The 27,248-nt window shown below is 38.3% G+C and overlaps 1 protein-coding gene across 3 annotated transcripts in view; it reads left to right on the forward strand.

The window, feature by feature from the left end:
• Nucleotides 1-27,248, forward strand: part of FMN1 (formin 1) — a 167,217-nt gene that overhangs the window by 19,137 nt on the left and 120,832 nt on the right. Inside the window, exons 2-3 of one of the 3 annotated variants that reach the window (XM_059849788.1) lie at nt 8,584-8,759; nt 20,263-20,380. In XM_059849788.1, coding sequence (XP_059705771.1) covers nt 8,584-8,759; nt 20,263-20,380 — 294 coding nt within the window. Of the gene's footprint in view, nt 1-8,583; nt 8,760-16,513; nt 18,208-20,262; nt 20,381-27,248 lie in introns of those variants that run through there. The other 2 variants (XM_059849789.1, XM_059849790.1) reach the window with 2 other exon arrangements.

Genomic DNA, 27,248 nt, shown 5'->3' on the forward strand with positions numbered 1-27,248 from the left:
GCTCTTCTCCCAGCCTATAGAGCTGCCTGGGGTTGCTGTGACCCAAGTGCAGGACCTGGCACTTGGCTTTGTTGCATGCCATACCACTGGTCTCAGCCCATCAATCCAGTCTGTCCAGATCCCTCTGAAGAGCCCTGTTACCCTTCAGCTGATCGACACTCCTGCCCAACTTGGTGTTGCCTGTAATCTGTCTGAGAGTGCACTTGATTCCCCCCATCCAGGTTGTTATAAATGTATTTAACAGGACTGGTCCCAATACTGAGCCCTGGAGAATGCCACTTGTCACCGGCCGCTAGCTGGATGTAATTCCTTCATGACTGATCTGGGCCTGGTCATACAGCCTGTTATTTGTCCAGTGATGAGTGCACCCATCCAAGCCATGGGCTGCCAGTTTTTCCAGGAGAAGGCTGTGGGATACAGTGCCAAAGGCTTTAGTATAGTCTAGGTTGATTCTGTACATTCACAGAATGTTACCATTCTCACTCAAGATAATGTATATGTTAAAGCAGTCTGGACAGCATTAGGAATGAGGTTAGAGAGAAAAGGAGACACTAGCTGTCAAATCCTGACTACATCTCTCAGGTTCTGCTGGACTGGTCATAAAACAGGTGATACTTTTCCTGTAAAGACTTATGTACTTTGTTTTTAATTGATGTTAAGCAAGGTTGCTGGCCATTTTCCTGGTTCCTGATTTTCAGTATATTTTGGGCTGTTGTGTGTCTTCCTGTTGGATAAAAGGCAGAAGACAGTCCCACGCTATGCAGTGTTATTCCAAGAGGAGGAGAAGGAAGAGCACAGGCCATGCAGGCTGTGTGCATTCTCCTGTTATCACAGTGCAGTCTTTCACTGATGAATCACGGTCTAGTTATAAATAACATGCTCAGTGTTAATTAATTTTGTTGCTGTCGATAATGTCCCTGATTATAGAGGCTGTTCTTTGATTATTCCTTCTGGCGCTTTTGTATATTTCTATCCATACTTCATTATATCAAATCTTAATATTTATGCTAAAATATTTATATGATGACATTAATCCAATGTAGAGGTGGCTGGCCTAAGTGACCTCTACAAGTAGATGCATTGATGTTAAAGCTTATTTTAGGCAACTTTCAAAACTTTGAAGTGTAAGGTAAAAGATGTAAATGATTTTAAATCAATCCTACTGCCATTAATTTTTTACTTACCTAATGTCCAAATCAAATCTTTTTGGTGGTGACTTTGCCTTTCTTATGTTTAAGAGTGAGAACCAGTGTATAAGGAGAAATATAATAAAAAGCACATGAGAAAAATAATGGTTTTCTACCTAGCTCTTCATTTTCCTTATTGCACTAGCTACAGATTTCTAATATTTTCAAAAACATTGCTTGCAAGGTCTAATCTTGTTAAACAAAATAAGAAATAAAATGTTTAAACATCAGTCTCCTTATCCACATTCTTTTAGCTAACTGGCAAATACCACAGATGAGAGAACTCATTGTAAAAAGTTACAGTGAAACACTCCCCATAACAACAATTTCAAGATTAGGAATGCTTCCATTTTTGGTAGTTATTTTGAGTATAATCTATAGCAAATAGGGTATATGCTCTGATTGCATAGAAATTACTTCAGGTAATGAAGTTTGTAAACAGATGTAAACTGGTTGTAGAAAATTATCATCATGTATTTGATAGCCCCACAAGATACTTAGCATACGCTTACTAAGAAAAACATATGTGAATTGTCAGGTATTTTAAAGTTTTCTGTAGTATTTAATATTTGTGTGTCCATAAAAGGCTCACTTGGGAAATGTTGTATAATTAATACATGCTGATTGGATATTTAACTAGGTTTAACTAGATACTTTGGGTATTAATCCCATTTGGAAGTTACTGTGAGCACTGAAGATCTTTGGAATTAAAAATAAGCCTTTCACTGAAAGTTCCTGGCGTTGCACCTCAGAACCTTGGCCTGAACATTGATTGTGGCATTTGACTGTGGACATGTGAAGTTTCTTTGGGAATAGTAAAAGATGAAGAATTTGCACTGAGGTGCCAATTGCTTCCTGTGTTATATTCTCTTGGGGTTTTTAGTATCTTTGGCTCTTTGTTTATTGAGCCAGTTGGGAACACTTGGAGGCCTCTGGCTTGCATTGGAAAGCAAGAGTGGGCTGGCAAGTGACAAGGCAAATCTTGTTCCTTGTTTGTGCAGTAACTAAACTCATTACATTTGAGTATGTGCTAAAGCAGTAGGCTTGTATGGGGCCAAACTGGCTCGGTCCCTTTCAGGTCTCTATCCTAATTCAGAAAATACATTCTGTACTTGCTACTAGAGCTCCTGTTCCTCGGGTTTCTCAAGCACATGTTGGATGATACAACACTGAATCTTGAATAGGGTTCTCTCATCTTTCTGCAGATGATCTTGCTTTTTTTCTTTGTTTTGTTTTTGTTTTGCTTGTTGGGTTGTTTTTTTTCCCTAATCTAAATTGTATTAGTTCTTTTACATGAAGTCAGTGATAAGAATTTTTATTTTTTTCTGTTAGAATTTGCTGTCTTACAGATTGGAGATTTTTGTCTAGAATAAATAGATTGAGATGAAGAAAAAAAAAGCAGGATAAAGTATATAAATTACTGTAAATGTAAACTCTTAAATAAAAAAAATATAAATCACATTCAGTGTCAATAAATGAAAAGATACTTTAATGCAAACCATTTAAATTTATATAAGGATTTTATAGGTTTTGATAGATATTGCTATTTTTCTTAGTTTCCTGCTGATTTTGAAGTATTTTTAAAAAGCTTTTAGGGTTATCACATGCTTTTGTAGTTGACATACTCTGCATTGAGAAGTCGCACAAATGTTTTTTACAAGAAAATAAGTATTTTGGATTTCCTTCATATGTCTAGGTTTGGTGGTTGCTCAGTCAAACTTGCTACACCAGAGAGCTTTATTTTCACTGTTTTTTGCTGTTCTTTTCTTTTAATGACAGACATTCATGTCAAGCTACGTACAGTTTTTCACCTCCTGCAGGAAGATATCCTTCTTCAAGTTCACAATTCAGAATCACATACTGATTTTTATTTGCTAGCAAGGGAGGGAGGTCTTAATTTTACTTGGCAATAATTTTTTCTGTTAGCATTTGTATGGATTTGAAGCCACTTACACATTTTTTCTCCGTTATTAGCTGTACTAAGTTGTACTTACAAGAAGAAAGAGGATACAGGCAAAATACATTAAATGGTTGATTGTTTTGGATATTGGTACTTTAGGAGTTTCTGGCTTTCTGAGCACTACAAGGACTTAAACTGCCACTGCAGGGTGTTGCTGCTCCAGGGCTTTGTTCCCACACTCATCACTTTGAGAGATTTGATTTAAGGACTGTGCCATTCAGGCTTCTTTGTTAGAGCAACATAGCAAGTAGCAGGCTTAACATTTGCTTTTTAAAATCCACAATTTGTCATCATGCAAAAAGAATTTCTAAATGTACTGTGGAATCAGGCAATCTTGAGCAAGGATTTTGCTTATACTATGAATTGCCCATACTACAATACAGATTAAATTTAAAAAAAAAAAAAGTGGGGGAAAGTGACATATGTCTTCATTCTCAGAAATAGCATATAGTGTAATTTTCCAGTTTCTCTAGCCTTGCACTATGAGTTTTCCTCGTGTAAAAAGGATTTATTCATTGACCTAATACACAATGTTCACTTTTCTGCACAGACAGCTACATACTTCTTACATTCTGTCCAATAAAACAGAAAGAACTGTATTGATGCTGAGATTTCAGTCTTCTCTTGGGTCTCAGAGAAGCCAGAGCAAACAGGTTTCTTCTATTTGCTTCTTTCCCATTAAGAAAATATGTAAAATTAAAAGGGAGGGAGGAGGGCTTCTGTAGCATCCCATGAACTCTCTCCTTTTGGTCGATCCCCAAGCCTCCTCTAGGTTTTTAAATCCCCTTTCTACTTCTCTTATTTTTCCCTAATTATTCATATTTCTTCAACTTCATAGTAGACTTTATCTCCAGAAAATCAGATGTTATTGTCCTCTGTGTCAGCTACATACAGAGGAACACTGAGTGCCTAACTCATATGTTTACCCAGAATTAATGTCTTTATATGCTAACAGATATGAGGTACCACAGATGGCATGTGGATGGAGCTGTGCAATATCATCTAACCACAGAATCTGAAACTGCTGAGACTACTTCCAATGCTGTTTTAATTTGAGATTTAATACGTTGGTGTATCTAATAATGAAAATAAAAGATATATTGTAAGGAGGAAAAATCAAAAAGCTTTTACTGCTAAGAAAGGAAAAGGTCAGATCAGAGGGATGGATCATGAAATTTGAAGTTCCCATGCAAAACAAAAAAAATTGGTAGGATCCGCATGTTTTGTATTTTCATAATTTTAAAAAAATATGTTGACTCAGTTTATCTTCATGTTCCATTAATGCTCTCAATAAAAGTGATCAAGCCTCATCTATTTGATTAAGGAAGTGTACCAAAGACTCTGTAACATGCTGTGATTTGCTGACTTAAGATCTTGCAAGAGCTAAATCCCTGCAGTAATAACATTCTCTTAAGTCAGTAATACTGTAAACCCTCTAAATGCAGTTCTGATGCTTAGAGTGTTCATTTCTACTGTCAAAAAGGTGCCATTAAATACACAACTTCTGAGTTAGATTGTTTCAGGTTTGTGATTCACTTGCTGAAAAACCTATTTGGTTATTTATTTTGTTTGTTAGTGTTTTCTTTTCCTTAAAATGTAAGACGCCCAAAACTCTAAAGGTGCACAAAACCTGGCAATCTGAGACTCATTCCCAAATGGTGTACAAAGATTTAAATTTAATTTACCTTCTTTGCACTTGTTCCAAGAGGCAAGCAGTGAATACAAGTTTGTAATTAACACAAATTCTTTATTCATGCATATAAGAGTACTTAAAATATTCAATCAACTAGGCAACAGAATTACATTACAGAGGAATCAACATACAAAAAGACTAAGCATTTTATTTTTATCCTATGTGGTAGAGCAATCTAGAAAGAATGGAGTGGGATTGAAATATTAATATATAGTGGTCAGGAAACATAGCTAAAAGCAATCAGTGTAAACACTGGCCTGAGAGTTAAGTGAGTTGTGGTTAAGGAAATGGATATCATGACATCCTAATTCCTTGAACTAGCAAAAAAAAAAAAAAAGAAAAGAAAAGTTTAAGAGAAGCTGATATTTTTCCTCAAAGTTCTTTTTCCCAGACAGCTGAGAAAGCACAAACAGGTTTTCTATAGAGAGAGTCTGCCCACAGAAGCTGTTCCATAGAGTTGTGTATTCCAGAACAGCGACCTAACATAAATGTACTACATGGCATCTAATGTGCCTGCTTGCTAATTTAACAATTTGTGTTTAAAAGAGTCTGTATGACAAGAATGGCAATTTGTACCAAAAAAGTCAGATGCAATTACCTTATAATTATGTATGTTCAGCATAGGACTAGAGGGCTTAGGAAATCCTGGATGTACCATTTATTGTCACAGTCTGATGACAAGACCCCATCTGTACCCCTCAAGTTTGACTGCCTCATCTGTCTTACCTGTGACAACATAAAAACGTTGTTTCCTTACACTCACAGAGTTTCATGGTAAAAATTGCCAAAGAAGCATTAAGTATTCTCAGTCTTCCCTTATTTGCATCGCTCTGTCTTCAATTTACTTGGGACAATAGATGGCAGCAGATCTGTATTTGGGCAGTCTTCTTCATACATACAGTGCGCCCAGAAGGCATTCCGAAGTGGCATAAACTTTAAAACCTGGAAGACAGTTTGAATAGCAATTGAACTTTCTTGAAAGCCTTATTTTTTTCAACAGGAAAAAAAATGTTTTTGATTCATTTAAGTTGGCTAAAGGATAAACATATGCATTTTAAAACTGCCTAAATTTAGCCTATGATTCAATAATATATACATGTGTTTGCAAATGCATGCATAAAGTATATATGACCTTTTTTTTAGCTGCACAATCAGATTACAGTTGCTAGTTTTTAAAAAAAATGTTTCCTGGATAAGTGTAAGTAGCAGTAAAATCCATCTGTCAGAGCTGACAGAATGGTGAACTTCAGTGCAAAATATGGCCAAACATTTAAGAATTTGCTTAAAATAGTTATACTTAGAGAGATGGTTAAAGTTCTCCTTTCATATTCCACTGTCTGCTGGGTTGGATGGGTCCCTTACCCTGGAAGTGGTTGTATGCTGATGGTGTGTGCAGGTGAGGACTAGATCAGGGAGGAAAGCAATCATCAGCTACCGACATAAATGCATAGAGAACAGAATATTAAGTAATAATTACATAGAGGGTGGAGAATAGAGACTTGGTAACAGACTTGGGAGGAGTCTGCCAACAGCAAAAAAATACCATAAATTAATATAATGGTGCATAAAATTAAATTTGGACAAAAACTGAATCTCCACAGCTGAGGGAGGTATTCAGTTTGTTTATTGGGTTTGTTAACATGATACAAATAATGTCCAATTACCTTAAAAGTGGTGATTTTTACTTTCTCCTCTCCACTCACCAGGAACTTCCTTTTTATTTTCCATGTCATAGTTATGTAAAGGGGGGTGGCTAGAGGTAACTGGGCTAATTGTATGGTGCAAAAAAACCAAGATCAAAATTCAATCAATACATTTTATTCAGCTTATTATTATTCTTTTAATATTGCATACAAATTTAATATTTGTATGCAATATTAAAAGAATAATATTTGTATTTCTGATCTTAAAGCTTTCTAAATATCAAAATGAGTAGGTTTTAGCCAGGGTAAACTTAGTTTTCTTCACAGTGGCTGGTATAGGGCTATGTTTTGGATACATGATTGCTGCATGGTATTTGGTTGCTGGCTGAGGTTAAACCACAACACTTACATAATGGCGTAAGGGCCAACAAAAGAAATATTTTATCAAGTGTGTAAAAATATACAGAAAACCAATGACTCAAAAAATCAGAAAATAATTCTCTCTTTAGATCCCTTATCTAAAAGATAGCACATCTGGACCTGAGAGTGTCCTAAAATGTGTTGTCTTGTCTTTGAATATCTTGATATAGTTTAATATTATATGCAGTGCATAATTTCAAAATGTGTAAAGGTATGTGTAATACTCTTCTGCAGAAATGCTGTATTTTGATAGGATCTCACTCTGAGATTTCACCTGAGTAAGAAGAAAGATGAGTATATTCACACAATAATAACTGACTTGTACTTTGGATTATTGGCCATTTTATCAAGTATCATACTTTACTATGCTTATTGATACAGGGTGGCACCTAAATTATTTGGAACTGCAAGCCATCAGAAAGTTTGAAAGTCATCCTATATTTAAGCAAACATACAGAATCTGATCCTGGTGCCTCTTTTTAAAATGTCTTTTCAAGTTAGGGAAAAAGAAAATACAACTTTAAAAAATTACAAATTTGTGAGTGCCATTATTAGAATCAGAGACGGGCCTGGATTGAACAGGACCATAAAGATCATCTAGCTCCAACACCCATGTCATGGACAGGAATATCTTTCACCATGTTCTCAGAGCTCCATCAAATCTGGCCTTGAAGTCTTCCAGGGCTGCTCTTGTAATGCTAAGCTATGATATGCAGCAGCCAGGAATTCTGCTAATATCTGAAGTTTCCAGTAAAATGTTCCAAGATGGATGTGTCTGTGTATATGAAAGAGTATATATCTACATAGATAAGAGGATATATGTATATATCCTATAGAATATAAAAAATAGTTATGTATCTCATGTCAGATATTACACTTCAGAGAACTAATTAACTTCATGGAATTCATTGGTTTTCTCATTGCTAAAGTTGAGGCTATCATGCAGAAACAGACATTTTTGAGGGGTCTAATAAACCAGCAATGCTGTGAACAGAAGGAACAGTGCTGAGTGGTTGCACAGCTTGATGCACAGGAGTACACCCATGGCTGACCGTTCTTACCTCTCCCATTAAATCTGGTTGTTTGTACCTAAACCATTCCAAAACCAGGCTGACACTATGTTTTAAGCTTACTGGAGAAAGATAAAATCTTAAGTATCCTTTCTGATTGAAAGACCCTGCTTTTTATGTGCTTGGTGTAAGGGACTAAGGTGGATTGGCACCGTCCCCACTGAGGCTGTGCTCAGCCAATGTCAAAAAGCTCATCAAATCAGTTTATGGAGCTTTCTTAGTGTAGTTTTATATTTCACACCCACCTCTGAAATATGTGTGTGTAACGAGCACATTTAGGATGACCAGTAAGAGTGCCTTGGCTGAGGTAGAAACTCAAGCATCTTACCCAGAGTCTGTGTCTGTATATGGGGGAAAGACAAGCAGCCCATTTTTTTTTAATTCTAGATCTGACCCGCAAAATTTAAGGACAAAAAAATTTTTTCTGAGTCAAAACAAAGTTGTTACCCCCTTTATACCATTCTATTGTGCTTTAAACAAACATGAGAATTTGCATATATTGGTAGTGTGCACTAGAGTTTCAAAAAGATACAGAACTTCCTGTATGCAGAGACTATGTGCAGATGCATAGAATTATTTAATTTAATTTCATTTCATTTGGGCTTCCCAGCAGAGTCTGCTTTAAAGGATGACTTCACTGAACGGCTGACTAGTTTGGATGTGGCAAACAGAGATGAAGATACGTGGGTTCTGGATTGCAGACTGGGGCAATCAAACTCATTTCCTCATTCAAGTGAGAAGGAGAAGATCAACAGAAGTGTGTTGCATCTGAGCCTGGAACTGAATGTGAGTAGGACTGTATTCATGCTATACTGGATTTCAACAAGCATTCATTATATACAATTACATTTTTGGTATGCATTTATTTCGGGTCAGTCTAAAAGCATGTTCCAAAATATCTGACAAACTGCAAAGTTTTGGATGGAATACAGTTTTCCAGATGGTCTGTGAGCCCATATGTCTCTGTGCAGCTGAGAGCAATACATATGGAAAATGTTTGAAATTATATAAATAGATTAAGATACACGATGTGCCATTTCTAAAATCTTGATGGGTGTTTAGTTTAAATTAGTTGGTTCCTGGAGATGCATTGCAGGAGCAAGCTCTGTGTGTGCACCTGTGCATGAGTGCATGTGCGTCTGCTCACGTGCATGGGTGCAGCGCTGGGAGCCAGGCTGCTGCTTCTCAGAGCTTTGGAGAAGCTGAACTGGCACTGGAGCCAGACTGGCCATGATCTTGACAGGGAAAGTTTCTCAACTTCCTGGGGTATGAAACAATGAAGCTTCAGAGGGCAACCTGAGTTCATCATAAGGTCAGGCCAGCTTAATGTAGCTGGAAATACTTACATGCTGTCAGGGTGAGCAGTAAGCAGCCTACAGAGACATGTTTTGGCAGAACAGAATGCAGAAGAAGAGGAAAGAAACATGGGAAGGATTGAATGGTTGGAAGAAATTGCTCTAAAGACTAGATTACATAATACAGTTTGTGCAAAGAAACACTAAGAAAAATTTGTGTAAGAGTGACATCTATTGGTGGAAATAAAAGAATGGACTTAGAAGTACATTTAAAATGCTTTTTATGCTTACAGTCACCATTGGTATTCTCTTGAGCTTGTTATAAAATTGATTTTTTGTCCTAACTTCCTTTTCTTAAAATAATTCTTTAGAATAGTCTTGTAGTCAGTTTGAAGGTGCAGGTTTATCCTTGTAATAAATTGCTCACATGAAAACAAATAACTGAACTGAGAGGAACAGTGACATAGCTGTTATCACTGCTAGAAATATGTGCTATAACAGGAAGCATATAGTCCTTGAGGATTCTCTGACTGCATTTAAAAGTCATTGTATAGAGCAGGAGGAGTTACAAATGAAGGCCATTTAAGAACAACATTTTGAGTAACATAAGAAATATCTGAGATTAGTAAACAGTTTATTTCCATCTTTCTGACTATTTTTTAAAGAAATATTTTATGTCTAAAAATCTAAATAATTGCATTATGAAACAATTGAATAATTTCAGTTTCTTGTAGTTAAAAAGAAAGAATATTTATTCCATTATTTTTAAAATACTCAGAACAAAAGGCTTAATTTCTGTTAAAAAAAGGGGGCTCAACATGGGCCGATGGACTGCTGGGGACCCACCAAGAAACTTCATCCTGCACCTCACTCCCTGTGACTCTCTTTCAGGACAGAATTCTGAGCTGAATTACAGAGCCCTTGTATCTCCAAGATTATTTTTCTTCTTCAAGTTGCATCCATGGGATTGAAGGAGGAGTTGCCAAAAGAACAATAGTGAAAAGGCTGCTGCAGCAGTTGCTGCCATCAGAATCTCTTTGGACTGCAGCCCTGCTAGAAGTAGCCTGTAAGAAAGATAGTGGCCAAAACCAGGCTGCATGAGTTGCTCTGGTGACAACAACCCTTGGGTGTTCCCTTCCTCTTTAGGGTGGGACGTTGCACCCAGATATTGTCTTCCCTGTGCACTCATCAGACTGGACAGCAAGACAATTGTGGTAAAAAAGGAGCCAGTGTCTGGAGAGCAATTCTGAAGCTAAGATCATGTTCCCAGGAAACAGCATCTAAAATGGACCAATTTATTTATTCACAGTTGCACTACACCCAGTCACGTTATCTATGGGCCTTTTCTGCTCTTAGGAGAAAACCTTTAACCTGACTGATCAAAAGTTTGGCACTATTGTTTTAAAATGCAATTATATTCTTAATAATAACAATATGAAAAAGCTATTTATTGAAAAGCTCTTCTTGCTCTGGATTAGGAGCACCCTAACATTAATGTATAATATAATTGTGTATGTGCATCTACAGCTACCCTGGTGTTTGCTAATGGAATTACAGAATCATAGAATGATTCAGGTTGGAACGAACATTATAAATCATCTAATTACAACTCCCCTGCCATGGGCAGGGACACCGGTCTCTAGAGCAGGTTGCACAGAGTCCCATCCAACTTCACCTTGAACACTTCCAGGGATGGAGCATCCAGATCTTCTCTAAGAAGCATGTTCCAGTGCCTCACCACCATCACAAGCAAAGAATTTTTTCCTAATATCTAAACTAAACCTACTCTCTTTCAGTTTGAAGTCATTATCCCTTGTCCTAGCAATACAGGCCCTTGTAAAATCTCTCCAGCTTTCTTGTAGTTCACTTCAGGTACTGAGAGGTGCTGTAACATCTCCCCAGACCATTCTCTTCTCCAGGCTGAACAACCCCAATTCTCTCAGCCTGTTGTCACAGGAGAGGTGCTCCAGCCCTCTGATCATCTTCTTGGCCCTCATCTGGACTTATTCCAGCAGCTCCATGTCCTTCTTTCTACATTCTGTTCCCCTTCCTTCTGCCAAAACAGCTGGATGCAGCTCTGCATGTGGGGTCTGAGCAGAGCAGAGCAGAGGGGCAGAATCCCCTCCCTGGCCCTGCTGCCCACACTGCTCTGGATGCAGCCCAGGACACGTGTGGCTCTCTGGGCTGGGAGTGCCCGTGGCTGGGTCATGTCCAGCCTCTCAGCCAGCAGCACCCCCAAGTCCTTCTCACAGGGCTGTTCATCCCCAGCCTGGGTTGATAACAGGGGTTGCCTTGAGCCAGGTGCAGCACGGTGCACTTGGGCATGTATAACCCCAGAATATCCCCATTGGCCCACTTCTCCAGCTCGTCCATTATGATATTGAAAAGATGTTTGTATGTTTCTATTAGATGGAAGGCAGTAGATAATCTAGATGAGAGAGAGAGTGAATGAATTCTACTCTGACAGGACTTCTAAATGCAATCTATACCAGAAGCATGAAAAAAGATCTTGCTTTAGATTTTAAACCTTAGGTGGGAGGAAGATAAAGAGATATGGAAGGTAATGAAACAAAATAGAAATGAAACTCCACCCTATTTTTTATACAGCGTTTCATCTCAGACAAAAAAGCACATAAGTGAGATGCGAAAAGGCAGCTAAAATTGCAATTAACAGTTAGTAATTACTTAATGGTAAATTACTTATGGTAAATTAATGCAACTATGTGGATTTTATTTTATAAAGCTTTTTGTTTAAGCTTTAAACTACTATATCATATTGTAGATGGGGAGCAAAAGGCCTGTTGAAATGAAAAGAAGATGAAAAGAGAGTAACCTATAAAAGGAAAAGGATTAAAAATTCATCTCCATTCTTTGTAACACTAAGTGCCAGCCTTTGTGCCTTAATGTACAAAGATCTTCATTAGCTTACTTACACAGTTTACAGTGATCTTCTGTTCCCTGTCTTTGTTACTTGTATGTCTGCTCATATTAACCAGACCCATCAATATATCTTTCTAGAATTTCTGTCTCAGATGTACCACTGCTTTTCCATATGATAGGTTTTACAGTTAATATTCCATACATTTATTGATACAGTATACAGTATGCATTCCTGCAAAATAGTTAAAACTGAGTTTCTTAATGTGCTTTCTGATTTTATAACTGTATAGGTACTACAGTGCTTTTTCAAACTCTCTAAAGTAGTCCATATCTCAATGTCAATAAGAATTTAGATGAAAATGTTAAAAAACACTTTGCATTTATACAGATGGATTTATACAGACCCCTTCACCAAATGTGTCTGGAGTCCACATATTGTGTTAACATCATGTATTGCTGAATTCTGATAAGAATTATCATGTCTATGTTTCTGTTGCTACATCTAAATTAATTACTTACATTTAAAGGAGTTATGTTGGTAATACCCAATTCCATCAAAATGCAGGAAAGCTGCTCACATAATGGTCTAAGTGAGGTAACAAGGCTGATAATAATGAGGAAAATCAAGACCTTATAGTTTTCCTTCTATCTTCCCTGCCTCTCCTCTTTTAGAGCATTTAAGAGGTTAAAATACCAAGTTTAAAATGAGGTAATCAGCAGGAGAGACAAACAGGAGAGCAGGGGAATATTAAGACCATTATCAAATAGCACAGTAAAGGTTAGGCTGAGGACAGGGCAGAGGGCAGACTGTGTCAGCTGAACTTCAGATCACTTCAAGCCACCTGAGCTACAGACAGAGCCTGCTGCTTCTCGTGGCTCTTCTGAAGCCTGATGCAATTGGTGCATATTTGATTCCATGATTATTTTCAAGAATTTATGTAAACTTTTCTAGATTTGGGGTTCTTCATTTTGAAAAAACAGTAGAATATTTGTTTTCAGTTTAGCAACCATGCTGTTTTGTAGAATGTCTTTCTATCCTGTTCATGTTTATCTAGTTTGTTATTACAGTGATCTGAAAAAGCAATCTGAATAGATAAGGGGTGAGGAAGTGTTGAGCCCTGCCATATGATAGTGGTAGAAATTAAATTATCTTATTCTGGCTTAATGTGTGTTTTCTTCAAAGCCAATTCTAAAACCTACTTCAGGTGAGCTTTTAGACACCTCAAAAACAGAACTAGAGTGTGTTGTGGGTGTGACTTCTGTCTGTGATGAAATGTAGGTCAGAAAGGGTGTGGATTGTTAAATGTGCTTTAAACAGTAAGGAATGGTTGTCCTTTTGTATAATTAGTGCATTGACTGTCTTGAAAGTTGGTATGACAGGTTTTAAGGGCTTTTCTGAGGCACCAGAGAGTTGTCAGTTTTATTAAGTAAAGAGTCTTGTAACATAATTATAACTGATTTTTTCTAAAGATTTTGAAGTTGTTCCTTCAGATGCAGTGTTACAGCCTGTTCAGAGAGACTTTCCTTATGAGATAGATCCACCCAGCATTTAAACACTTCTACCAACAAACTGACTCCATCTCATTTTACATCACCTCTGATGACCTCTTTTTTATATCAAAATATTAAGGGCACACACTGATGTATGTATTTTACCCCAAAACACTCTATTGAGTAAGTAACCAATATGTATTTCATTGTCAGCTACTCAGTCCCTCAAAGGACTCTCCACTGGGCTGATCATCAGAATGCAGGAAGCAGTCTCTACAAAAGCCATATTTTAGTCTGGGAGTTTATGGACTGTGTGGTGAATTTCAGAGACTGATTGACTCATTCATCACAATGACTTTCAGTTTTTGAGTATTTCTCCAGGCATATATGTAGAGATGAGTTTCATTGTTAATCCTAGAGCTCAAAAATTTGAAAGTTTCTCCACACTTCCTAGAGTTTACTACAAAAAGAGGTACACATAAAGCAGTATTTTCTGCAGACTTGTAAGATTACTCTGGTTATATAGGGTATATTTCAGCTTCTGGAATTTTAATTATTCACTGTTCAACTCTGAGATTTCTAGCACCTCAATATATTGTATTACTTAAGCTTTATGCTAAAAGCACCATTCTTTTCACTTCTAATTTGATCCTGGTCTGCTATATTTTGTTGGGATGTTGTTTAGACATAATGTATGAGAATCCTGTTTTAAGTGCACTTTTAAACTAAACTTTTTATAAGTCCATTAAAACCTTAAATAGTTAAATAGTGGCTGTAATCATTAGCCTTCTATTCATAGGATTGTTACAGCTTGGTGACCCTTTTTTATTACAGGGAAGTTTTATTCTAAGTATGGGTTATTGTTAATATAAAGAGATGAATAAATATTTTGGCATAATCTGAATCAGTATGTTTAGTTTAAAAGGTATTATGAAGTTCTTCATAGAGATATATTTTTGTTTGTGACTAACAAGACTATTCTTGAAAATATGATTTAATGTTTCTCCATCAAACCCCAAATAAGTAGGCACATAAATAAATAAGCAAGACATAGCCATACAATTTATCAGAACAATGAACAATTAATCATGTAATTGAACATAAAAACAGATGTGCATTTAAATGTAGAAAACTTTGGACACTTTGCCCCATTTATTTTGCCATAAAATGGAATGTAGAATTGCTTTAGATTTGCCTTGAAGAAATTCTGTCTTGGGGGAAATCACCAGTGTTGTGGTAGCTTCCTTCCACCTGTTTGTAAGTCCTGTAATTATAAGAATAGGTTGGCATAGGAGGTGGTAGGGACTCTCTGTCTCTTTCTTTTCATAGAGCTTTCTTTTTGTGCTATTAAGCCTAGAAACCAGGGGAGCCTATCAGTTGTTTCTGACCTTGGCACCTGATGATTAAGCATAGCGGAGAAGCAAGTCCAGGCCTTGCTAAGGAAATGCCAGGCAGCAGAGCAGAAGACATTGCTCCTTGTGAAATCACAGATAAAGATGGGAATGATTCCAATGCCCTTTGTCTATAGGTATGCATGCAACCCTGTAATTGAAAAGGTGTCTGTAAGCTTCATCCAAGCCCTTAGTATTACAATCTGATTTTCAGGAAACTTTGTTCCTGCAGGAGATACCAATGGCTTTTGCTGTTGACAAACAAATGGGTTGTGTACAGTCTACATTTTTAAGCATTAAACCAAAAGCTAAATGTGTTGGGATACTTTGCTGTTGACTGCAATACTCAGCTTTTTAGTAAATGTTTTTTGGTAATCACATATAGCAGTGTGATCTGCAGCTGATTTCCTTGTGAAGGACAGCTTTGCCCATGTTGCTTGCTTAAGATTACTCATCACAGCTAAATGGATGACTGTAGAATGACCCTTTAACTTGAGTAAATAAAAAAAAGTAGTGAAAGTGGAGACTTGTGATGGAAACCTGCTCCAAACATTACTGGCTTTCTGAATATCAATAGTGCTTAAGAGTATTTTGTACTTTCTCCATCTGTATTGATTTTAAAAAAATATATAGTATTCCTGGTAGTTTCTGATAACGTTGAGTTAGACAGTTTTGTACATTTCAAGTGTTCTTGTTCTTGTTCTTGTTGTTTGTTTCAACTAAACAAATCTCACACATATAGCAGTAAAGTCTGTGAAAGTCACAGAATATGTCAGCAGAGATTGTTGCGGGTCGGACTCATCCAAGGCTGGTGCCCAGGATGGACAAGGCTGTCCGATTCCTAAACAGTTAATTCGCCCTTCCTGGGCGCTGGCCGCTCTCCCGCCGCCCAGCGCTCCCGGTCCCTGGGCGCGGCCGCAGTCTCTGATAAGTACCTGCGCGCACCTCAGCAGGAGCTGTGCAGGGCAAGGACAGTGGTAATATGAAACCAGTCTCGTTGGTTTTTGTTCATGGCCCTGGAGGCTGAAATCTGCATTCCAGATGAAACCTCCAGCAAATCGGAAGAGAGTCTCTTTTTTCCCTACTTTCCTCTGCTTCAAGGGCGCTCACCCGAGTTGGCTCTGCCCGGCCGGGCACTGGGGGCTCTCCAAGGGCTTCAGGAGGGGGCACAGGAAGCTTCAGAGTCGTAAGCTCGGGTTTCCATTTGTCATTTTTTGGTGATTATGGATTTACAAAAGAAGTGCTTTATCCTAGTGGAAAGACTACGCAAAGGAATCCGTCAGGAATTTTCTGCTGAAAACCACCCAGCGCTGGCGCACCGGGACAAGGAAGTAGGGAGCAGCCGCGGCGCGCTCGGCCCGGCGGGACGGCTGCTGTAGCTGCCGGGCGCTGCGGGCTCGGCGCAGGGAGCCGGGGGAGCGCAGCCCGTCGGGGTGCGGAGCCCCGGGGGGACCATCGGCCGGGCTTCAGCCGAGGTTAGTGCTGAGACAGACTCCTCTTGTGCGGGGGAACAAGTTCCAGACGCTGCCGAGAACTGTTTTTTACGGTGGGTCGTTTTGCTGCTCCCTTGGCGGAGCGGGAGCCCCGACGGGCGGGGCGGAAGGAGCGGCGGGGCGGCCCGGCCGGGAGCGCGGGAGGCCGGCGGCCTGCGCGGGCCGGGCCGGGCCGGGCCGCCTGTTGCAGCGCCGGCAGCCGGCCCGCCGGCAGCCTGGATGCGCGCAGTAAGTGTTGGCTCAGCAGTCAGCAGCGCTGCTGCGAGCGAACCTATTCTCTTCTTCAGGCAACATGGAAGAACATAATGGGATGCCTGACTGTAGTCAGCTTTTAGACCTGAAGAACGCAGCAGAAAGCGACCCTGACCCACTCACTACATTTTCTGTGAAAACACTGTTTGGATTTACAACTAAGTTTGAATCTACAGCTCCCAAAGAGGAAACAGTGCTTAAAGCATTTCAGCCTTTGCACAGCAATATAAATACTCACGCTAACACCTGGCATGAGAGGAATGATAATGGATGTAATGAGGACTCAGAAAATCAGCACAGCGTGGATAGTACCAGTGGCCAAGCTGACCCAATGTCTGGCAGGCAGGCAGGCCTGGAGCTGGAGTTAGCTGACCAAAATGAATTACTTCTTCAGCATTTGAGGTTTGTTCAGACTTCTTTGTCTGAATCCGACAATGACGACAAGGATGCTATGCTTGTACAAGGTACTTTGGTTCATACAACAAGTGACACAGAATCAGACACGGAGAATAAGGACCTAGACACTGATGAGAACAATGCAAGCAAATATGGGCTGAAAAATGCTGCTTTGTCTGCTGAGGCCTTGGACAACAGCAATCAAAATAAGGAAGAGTCAGAATCAGAAGGTCACAGCAACAGTGATGACGCTGTGGATACAGATGACATTGAATTACACCCACCATTCTCTAACCAGATCCCAAAAGAGCTGGATGGTATTCTACAGTATGACTCCAATGGAAAAGACAAAATGTTAATGGATGAGCAATTCACTCATTTGCTTGCTACAGGGGAATGCCCTCAAGAACTTTCAGATGAAGAACAAAGATCTTCTGTTGATAATACATCACTCCAAAAAACAGCACTGGCTGAAAAGACTTTCCAGCTGCCTGCTTTCTTCAGTGGACTACGTGTCAGGAAAAAGGGACTAACCACAGAAGATGGGGAAACTGTTACAGAAATTAAACCAAGGGAGAATGATTTAGCTCTGCTTAAATTACGACAGCCTGTTAAGAAATCCAGTATTGCATCAGGTTTGACCATTAGAAAAAAATCATCTGAACCTAAAGCAAATCCCACTTTCCTAGAACAACTCTCGCACTTGTTAAACATAGACGTCTCCAAAAATGAAGATAGAACTGAGGACTCTGGTGAGGGATCTGGGGAGACCGAGGACAGTGATGAAGCTCAAGAGAACAAAGCCTCCAGCAAAAGAGAACCACGATTTCCCTCCGAGGAGATAAAATCAAGCCCTGCTGAATCTGCACTGGATGCCTTTAAAGCCTTATTCACACGACCTCCCAAGAAAGAAACAACTGCAGATCCTTCAGAGCTGGAAGCCCTGAAACGCAAAATGAGAAATGAAAAAGAGTCCTTGAAAGCTGTATTTGAAAGGTCAAAATCAAAACCTGGGGATGGACCATCTGACAAATCTGTAGGTTGAATTACTTTTTCTTCCTAAGATGTGGAAGTAGAAGGATTAAATATTTTTGTTTAAATATTATTGCTGGGGACTTAAGATCAAAATGTCAGATTGCTTCTCTTTTGGAAATCTCAAATTTTGGATTCCCAGCTGAGGAAATCTTGGGGCTAATTTGTCAGAATTTTTGATCATCTGCAGTCAAAGCAGAATTCGGCCACAACTGATGGCAACAATAAGAGCCTCTCAATTAGAAGTGAGAACTTAGCAGTTTCTGATAAAGATGTAAAAGATGTCTACATAACAGTTCTCCATATGTTAATGATGGCTTTAAATCATTTTGATACTGCAGATATTTACTGTAATATTATTTAACAGTTTCTGATTCTCGCACTGTTTTCTTTCATTGAGTATTTTATTTTTATAAGTAGTATTTCATTTTACCTGTAGGAATAATTGCATGGTAAGAGTTGTTACAAGAAGTTATGGGTGATTTTCAGCTCAAAACATAGAACAGGAAGGGTTTTTTCTTGTTTATGTGCATATATCTGGCTTTTCAAATATTGATAGGCATGTAACCTTTTCCAGGTGTAACTTAGTGATTTCAATTAGACAACTCAAATTTTTGATTAATGTAAGTGTTTGCAAGGCTAATGCTCTTAGGCATATGGAGATGCAGTTATTATATTAAAAAAATCAATGCAAAGTTTTTGTACAATCATAAATGACTTTGAATATGATTTGAACTCTTTAATTAAATGAGTAACCTTTGGGTTGGCATTCCCCCAACCCGAAATTCTTGCAGCCACATCTTTGGAAGATGTAATCAGTCCAGGAGACTATTGTTGGCTGAAGGAAGAAGGATTCTATTTTCAGGATTGGACCTTAAACCTAAAGCTACTGAAGTTAATTTTCTGTGTTGGTTATACTCTCTTTCAAATTTTTATTCTTACATAATATTAAAAAAACATGTAAAAAATACTGGTCAACATTTGGGTAGACTGATAATACCAGTTTGTAGTAAATTACCTGTGGGGAGGAGAAAACAGGTATTCATTGGCTGTGGAATGTACAGCAAGTGCAGTCTGAGTGTGCCCTTCCCATCCCTGGCTTGCTCCTTCCTGCTTACACCAGTGCTGTGCTGGCGTCAGCATTCCTGTGGCCCTCAGCAAACCTATTTGGGAAGCTGTCATCACACACAGTGAGGGAGGAGGCACAGGAGTCAGCAGGAGTGGCTTTTATAAATGTCTGCTTGATGTCCATTCTAGTCCAAATCTGTATTTTCTCAGGGCAAAGCCAGAGCCTAGGGGTCAAGCCTTTCCTTTCCCTTGTTCCTGTGGGCCATTTATGGGGCCTTTTTCCTACAGGGTTTCACTGTTGTTGCAATTGTGTCTGTGCAACTGCTTGTAGTAACACGTTGAAAATCAGATTACAGAAATATTGGAGATATACAAAACCACCAAAAAAGTCCCTGTAAAAGAATGCTTGTTTAGTGGGTCGTTCCCCCTCCACCCCTTCCCCATTTAAAGAGTTATTTTAGCATTCCAGTTGACAGTGCAGTCCCATTAACAGCTGCAGCATTACTTTGATGTGGCAGTATTACCTCGTATGTGGACTGAGCAATCTGCAGGGGGTGGGGCAGGAATTTCATAAACTATCTGTGCTTCCAGAAAATTATATTGTCAAATGATGTCTTAGGTGAATTGCTCTAATGTTTACTTGTAAGAGCAACACACTATGGAATATTTCACTCTGGAAGAAAGATACAGGAAAAAACCCTAGCATTCATGACCACCTCTGTGGTTCATGAAAGGATAGACAGCTCTCCCCAGTGATGTGAACAGTTTCAACAAACCACTGCATGTCACATGCATTATGCTACTTTCCTCCTCAAAAATAGTTTTCTACACTGATTTATTTGTGTCTCTTCCAACCAACTGAGCAGTGTTTCAATCAATAGAATGAGACAGATAATTTCTGGAGCACATGTGTGGAGCTGAGCATGGCAGTTGCTGTTTGGAATCAATTGATACTGCAGACTTTAATTTTTTTCTTGTGTAATTTTAACAGCCTGACCTGAGTCCCTCAGAGCAAGATGACAAGACTCCAGGGAGACTCCAGGCTGTCTGGCCGCCACCAAAAGCAAATAATGAAGAAGTAAAAGTAGGATTGAAGTACACTGAAGCAGGTAAAAAAAAGAGTTGAAGCATTTGCAGAAATTAGATTCTGGCATTTTTAATCTTGTTTGATACAGAGCAGGTGATAAGTCACAGTATTTTCTTATCTGGAGAAACAGACCCTCTGTTTCATATGTGTGGTTTACCGCTATTTGTAAATTCTGCATCTGATTTTTAAGTGTGAATGGCTAAATATTGTACAAACTTGCCTGTAGAAATTTGTGAGGAAAGTAGGTTATCCATTTCCAGTGGTATTTTGTTGAAATGAGTGACAGACTGGTGATAGTAGTTGAGTGACTGCCTTTTCTGATGCCTGGCTGCAAGGGGCAGCCCCCTGCTGAACTGGCTGCAGATTTTCTTCAGGTACTGTCCAGAATGAAAACAACACCATTATTGCAACATGTGTATGAGCAGAGGAATGCTCATATCCAGTCAGGCCACTTCTGTAGCTAGCCACATATATTGTCCTATGCAAGTGTATGAAAGGGTATGTCCAAAGTGCAGTGCTAATTATCAGATAAGCTTTTCACAGAAAAACATTTCTTGGGTTTTTTTATTATTTAGATATTTACATAACATACTTACAAGGGAGAAAGTGATTATTTTAGCCACCACAACTCTGGTTCAAATTTATGTTCTTGAATGTAAAACTGGAAGTCCTTGATATTCAGAAATTAATCATAAACTGAGGAATACTCTGAAATATTAAAGTGAAAGACAATAGGCCGTCTCTTCTTCAGGTACCTGGAGATTTTAGAAAATACTACCTAGAAAGTGTTAAGTGGAACTAAAAAAAAAGCTTTTATACTACTTTGCTGTGAGAAATTGTTCAGGGTAATGCCGCGTGGTTCTTTCTAATTCCAGTGGATATCCATCTGACCTTGTATTTGAGAAACAGTACTCCTATTTGTTCTGTCTAGTGCTTTTTATTGTTTAGTCGTTCTCCCTCTTTTTTCAGTTTTCTCTGCATTAATCTCTCTTTTTTTTTGTAACTTGGGAATAATACTGGAAGTGTCAATTTGTTGAAAGATTGAGAAAACTTGGCTTGACAGAAACAGCATGGTTCTAATATATAGAATTGAATTCATGGTTCATCTGATTGGTCTGAATTTGGGAGTCCATTACTTAGATGACCAGGACAGGTATTCAGCTGTTGGCAAGTTGATATTACTGTTAGATTTTTATTATAGGCTGTATGCTTGCCATACTTAATTTTACCCAAACAAATATTTTTTCTTCTAATGACTGTAATCATCTGTGGTGAAACATATGCTTCACAGAAAGAAAGAAAGAAAACTGAATTAACAAAAGCTCCAGATTCTAGTACTTGTGGAAGAATTAGGTCATGCTTTCTTGAAATTTGAATAGGAAAGACAGACTGGCTTAGAGCCCATGTAAATTGTTACTCTTGTTACTGTGATATTTTGGGTGGTAGTGTCATCAACATGTCGATGGTTTGTTTGCTAAGTCAAATTTTTAAAGACCAGATTCTGCAGTTCATTAGTTGCTCCAGCGTCTGGCAGAGGGATTTGAATGAAAACAAACCGCTGGTGATTCAGCTGGGATGAGATGTAAGCAGCGCTTTTAAAGGAAATAGGCAAAGGCTGTGTTTGCATGTTAAGGCTATGTTAAGTCTGCAGTAAAGTTATAGGTGTGCTGCAGAGATTGGCAGGTTGGTTTCTTTCAGCTGCTCAGGGATGCCCAGAAAGCAGTTGTAAGTTGCACATGATGGAACCACTTAGATTGGCTGATCTGAGGACTTGTGCCACTGTTCTAAAGCATTGTGCACAGAAATGAAATTATAGAGTCTCCTACAAGTGAAGCAAGGTGCTGTTCATGTGTCGTGGTAATACAGTTATAGGAGTAGGGTTCCTATTCAATGCTGCTCTTATTGCTGGGGTTTGTGGGGTTTTTTATGAATATGAGCATGGCAATACAGCAAAACTGCTAAATTCACTGTCTTCTCTCTGGCAGTAGTAGGTACCTTCAAAGTGCTCGTCTATGCTGGCATTTCCCCTCATGCCCCTTTGCATCCAAAATTCCCTTCCAGCCACCAATACAGTAGAAGTTTCTTGACCGCCTTTTAAGAAGTGGGCTTCTTAAAAATAAGCTATAGTGCAGGTCAATCATCTGCATTATTTAAATTCTAAACCAAAAACCCTATTTCTTACCTCAGTGTCTTGTCCTGACTACAAAGATGAAATGAAAATTCTTGATCTCAGAATAGAGTTCAAAAATTGTGTGTGGCAGGGATGTTTGTGATTCCAGTCTTCCTCTACTGATATTCCTGTATCCATATCATAAAAAATGCTGGTTTGTTTTATTAGCTTTCAGTCAATAATTTCTGTTAGTGTTTTAATTTCTGTGATTAAGGGTTTCATGTACCAAACAATAGGAATGTATGTAAAAACAATAATAAGAGGATGAATGATTAGGTAAGTATTCATTTAACACAGCTTTATTTTAAGCTTAGACAAAATATATGTTCATATCCAAAGATAAGTTTGTCAACATTCGTCTTTGTACTTCTAACACGGTACACAAATATATACATATATTAGGAGGTAGCATGTTTGTTTTTTTCATTTGTCATGATAAAATAGGATTTAAGACTGAAAACTTGAAAGTTGGAATACAGTAATGTTTTTTGCAATTCTACACCGTGTCTTTGATTTACTTTCTTCATCACCATGCACTATGACAACTATGTTAGAAAGGTAGGGATATTGAGGGAAAGAATTCCTGTCTTTTTGATCTTTTCTCACCTCCTTGTCATGTTTTTCCTCGTTGTTCTTGTTGCCTAGTGGAAGCAAGAAATTCAGGCTTAATTTGGCCTACGCAGCAGACATCACAATGACTCATAGCAGCTTGGAGGAGTGGCTAACTCCCTCCTGAGGCTCATAGTCTGGCTTGATGGGTGGGAAAGGAACTGAAAAGCAAATGGACATAACAAGGAACACGTGTGTGAGGCTGACTGGGTCTGTTAGGAATATTAGAAGTGAAAGAAGTTGGGGATACAACTGAGCACCAGGGTTTTTGTCATGCATTTGATAACTGCTTGTGTAGTCATAATATTATTGTCTCTGGCAGTATCCGAATCTTGAGTGGTTAATTTTTAATTGAATGGACGATGTTGCAATATTTTGGTTTAATTTATGTTTTCCTAATTCTTGAATGCATGTGTTTCCATAGAGCAAGTGACTGTGTTGTCAAGTGGCTCTCTGTAATTAGCACAAGCTGCTTGCATGATTCTCTAGAGAAACTGGAACTTCTTTGAAGTGTGTCTAAAATAGCTGAAGTCCAGAAAGGCTGTACTACATTTATGTCCTGGAAGACTAGAAAAAGGGTACTTTAGTTTATAGTTATTCCATGGACTCAAAGACATTCCTGTGCATATATTTTTGCTCCTAAATTTCTGTTCCTCTGCTTTAATTTTAAGGTGGGTTGTTTTTTTTTCCCCTTCATAATTCTTGGTGAGATTTCCTACATTTTTAAGCATTAACTCCAACAGAAAGGTAGATATGTCAGCCATTGTGTGTGGTGAAAATATCTAGCCAGATAGAAGAGACAAATTCATGTCTATACTGAAGAAATTTGTCTGTGATACTACATCACATTGAATCCACATATAATGAATATCTCAACTACTGTCTACGACTTAGTCCGCACTTGCAAACGCATGTCCCAGAAAAGGAGCTCAGATGTGGGTTCTGCAGCTCCTGAAACTACTTGTGTTTGAAGAACAGTCTCCACATTAAGCTGGTATAGATATACAGATTCTGTTATTCCTATTAACAATTCCATTTTAGCCTTCAGGATCAAACTAGTTCTCTTATATACAACAGAGGGAGTTTAGTCCTTTGCTTAGCAAAGCAGAAATGTAAAAAGTAATGAGAGAGAGAAGTATTTGACATTCCTGCAGGAGAAAATGTTAAAATAGCCACTTGGAAAATTAATTCATTTAGTGAGGTTTTTCATTCTTTCATTCAGTGTTTTCTTTTAAATTCAAATTTAAAACATTTAAAAACGTAATTTTCTCACAGCTGTCTGTTCATCATCTTTAAATCTGCAGTGAGTTAATTCTGTCTCCATGGTTCCACAATTTCTAGAGCAGTCTGTGAGGATGTAAGCGCAATTTCAAGGTAAATTAGAAAATCAGGAGGTGCCTGATAAAGGTCTTATTAGACAAAAAATACCTGGGTAAATGGTAAATGAAATACAAAATAGTGGCAGAGGTTTATTGCTAAGTCTCAAATAAATCAAATCCTTGATTCCCTGTACTCTTTGTTCCCAGCAATAAAATCACTTTATATCTATGATGTAGGGCCATATGCCCCAAATGCAGGGAATAACCAGTTTATGTGAGAGAAAGAGAGGTATAATGGTTGGAACAAAAGGATGAGAGATAAGAGCATGATTTCTTATCTTTCTTTAACATAAGCTTCCTTTGTGGCCCTGAACAGTTTGTCTTTAAAAGAAAGACAAAGTTTGATGTTGTGTCCCGAAGAAAGTTGTTTTAACAGTGGCTACCAACAGTTGTTTTCATCCTAAGTAAAAGAAAAAGAAAAAAAATTTATAAATTTAGGTTTATTTCATTTCAGTGTGGTGTTAATTCCGGGATTCTGTTATAAATTTTACTGTAGGGAATTAGATCAAGCAGCAGTATAGCAGACAGGATATTTTGGATTGCTTCAAGGTAGTGCTTTTGTGATTGAATCACTGGTCAATTTGATGTGACCTCAGAGTGCATAAAGTTTTTGTAAATTATTTTACTACATTTTACTGCATTATTTATTGTGTAGCATGAGAGGTGTATGTAATTCAGTGTTTCATAATCAGACAGATACACTTGTGTGTTTTTAAGAAGCTGAGGGTTTTATTACAAGCCAGATTTGGTAACAGTACAGGGTAACGACATTTTTCCCCCTTACTTATGATAGCTAAAGCTATGATTTGATGGATTCAGAAGGTATTGGGCTAAGATTTTCTTTGAAAATACTAACGAAAACCATGCTCCAAAACAATTAAGCAACAAAAATACCCTTTACTTTTCCCTCCCCACCTCAGCTGACAGTCATTCATACTGTGCCTCTTGAGACAGGAACAGAAAGATAGGCACCCGTGGATGATGAATATTTGTTGGTAAGATGTTTGTGTTCCATTTTCAGTCCTTTTGCTACTTTCTGGAATGGCTTCAGGAAAGTTTTGGGAACCATTCCAAGTTTCAGTTTATCCATCCGTAAAATTAGGATCAGAATTCTGACCTATTTTTCAAGTCAAATTAAATTCCTTTTCTGTTTATAGGCTCTTAGCATTAGATAGAGATGCAGAATAGGAAAGAATATTGACTTTTCAAAGTTAAATCTAAAAAACAAAGCCCAGACCAACCACAAAGTCCCAGAATGGTAAGTGTACCTAAGGCCATGGGATAAAATGTCCCTGCCTTCCCATACACTGAGGATTATATTTTTACAAGGTGAGAGGGAAGAAGAGTTATGCTCCAGTTTTTCAATAAAAATCATTGCTTTATTTTTGTTATGCATACTCTCTGTAGAAATGTAGTAATTTTAGGAGGCCTATTGTTTTTGAGTCGGGTTGTATGTTTTGCAGCAGGTGCCTAACAAGGACGGGTTTTACAGAACCCAAAGCCTTGTATGGATACACATACATGTGTAGCCATGGATACAAGCATGCTTAAGATTCACATTGGAACACCTTTAGTCCACTTGGAGTAGAAAGATGATTGCTAAGTTTAATGTTTTCCTAGTGAGAAGATTAATCGGTTGTCTGAATATAATGAAGGCAAGTTGTGTGGATTATTTCTTTTAATGTAGTTTTAATTTTGAAAAATAGACTGCACTATGCACCTGAGCAATCCAGTTTTGCCAAGACCCAGAAGTCACAGGGTTTTACGAGATGATTCTTGTTATGTATTTGAAACACAGTGAAAGAGCCATTGTGTACACAAGAAGAATGATTTTGTATTTTATTTCCATGGTTCTGTTTTGAAATATATGAAGCCCTTTGTGTTACAGAAATGCCTCTGAGTTTTACTGAATTCCCTTTCCTGTTCTTAAGTCTCACTGTTCACTTGTTGTGATGCTTTCTGAAAATTTGCACCTGTATTTAGAACTGCTGTTTGGATTTCTTTTTAGATAAATTCAGTATCAGCCCTGCCAGGTTTGCTCCCTCTGCTCTGGCACAGACATGTACTCTGTAATAAATCTGTTCCTCATGTGTGCTGTTTAAAGAGTTGCTTGTTTACCTTATTGCATTGGTGAACCTGATCCTGTACTAGATTAGTTTTGTAAATATGAAGTAGGACCTTTATTGAGAAAGAATTCGTGTTGCCTGTCCCCAGCAGCAGTACCTCTAGTGTTGCCTTTCTGGGAGGGTGAAATGACAAGTGAAACTGTTCATCTCTGCTCTCAGGTAAATGAGCTGTAACTGTAACCCCCCAGAGCTGAGGAATGGTCAGGCAGATAAGTTACTCAGGTGACTGCTTTTGAATAGTGCTTTATACTGCTTTGCAATCAGAAAGAGGAGTAACTGTTTTCCTCATTTCCATCACAGGCCATCCAGGGGGTGCTGGTTTTTCCGTAGGAAGCTAATTTTTTGTGGATACAGTTCTCTTATTCTTGGGGAATTCAGTGGCTATTGTTAAGATACTTAGTGTCCTGGATTAAGTTTACTCTGGTGTTTGTATTATCTAAATACCTGGACAGTATTTGGATACTGGACTGTTGGCTTGCTTTGGGCTATGTATTTGCTCCAAGTCCCTCTTCATTTGTTTCCTTTTCTCACATCTGCCATATTTTCACTGTACTGGAATCTTTAGGGTGCTGAGAATTTTTGAAATTTTAGGTTTGGAGGGTTCTT

The sequence above is a fragment of the Haemorhous mexicanus genome, chromosome 6 (assembly GCF_027477595.1).
Source record: "Haemorhous mexicanus isolate bHaeMex1 chromosome 6, bHaeMex1.pri, whole genome shotgun sequence".
Classification (NCBI taxonomy): domain Eukaryota; kingdom Metazoa; phylum Chordata; class Aves; order Passeriformes; family Fringillidae; genus Haemorhous; species Haemorhous mexicanus.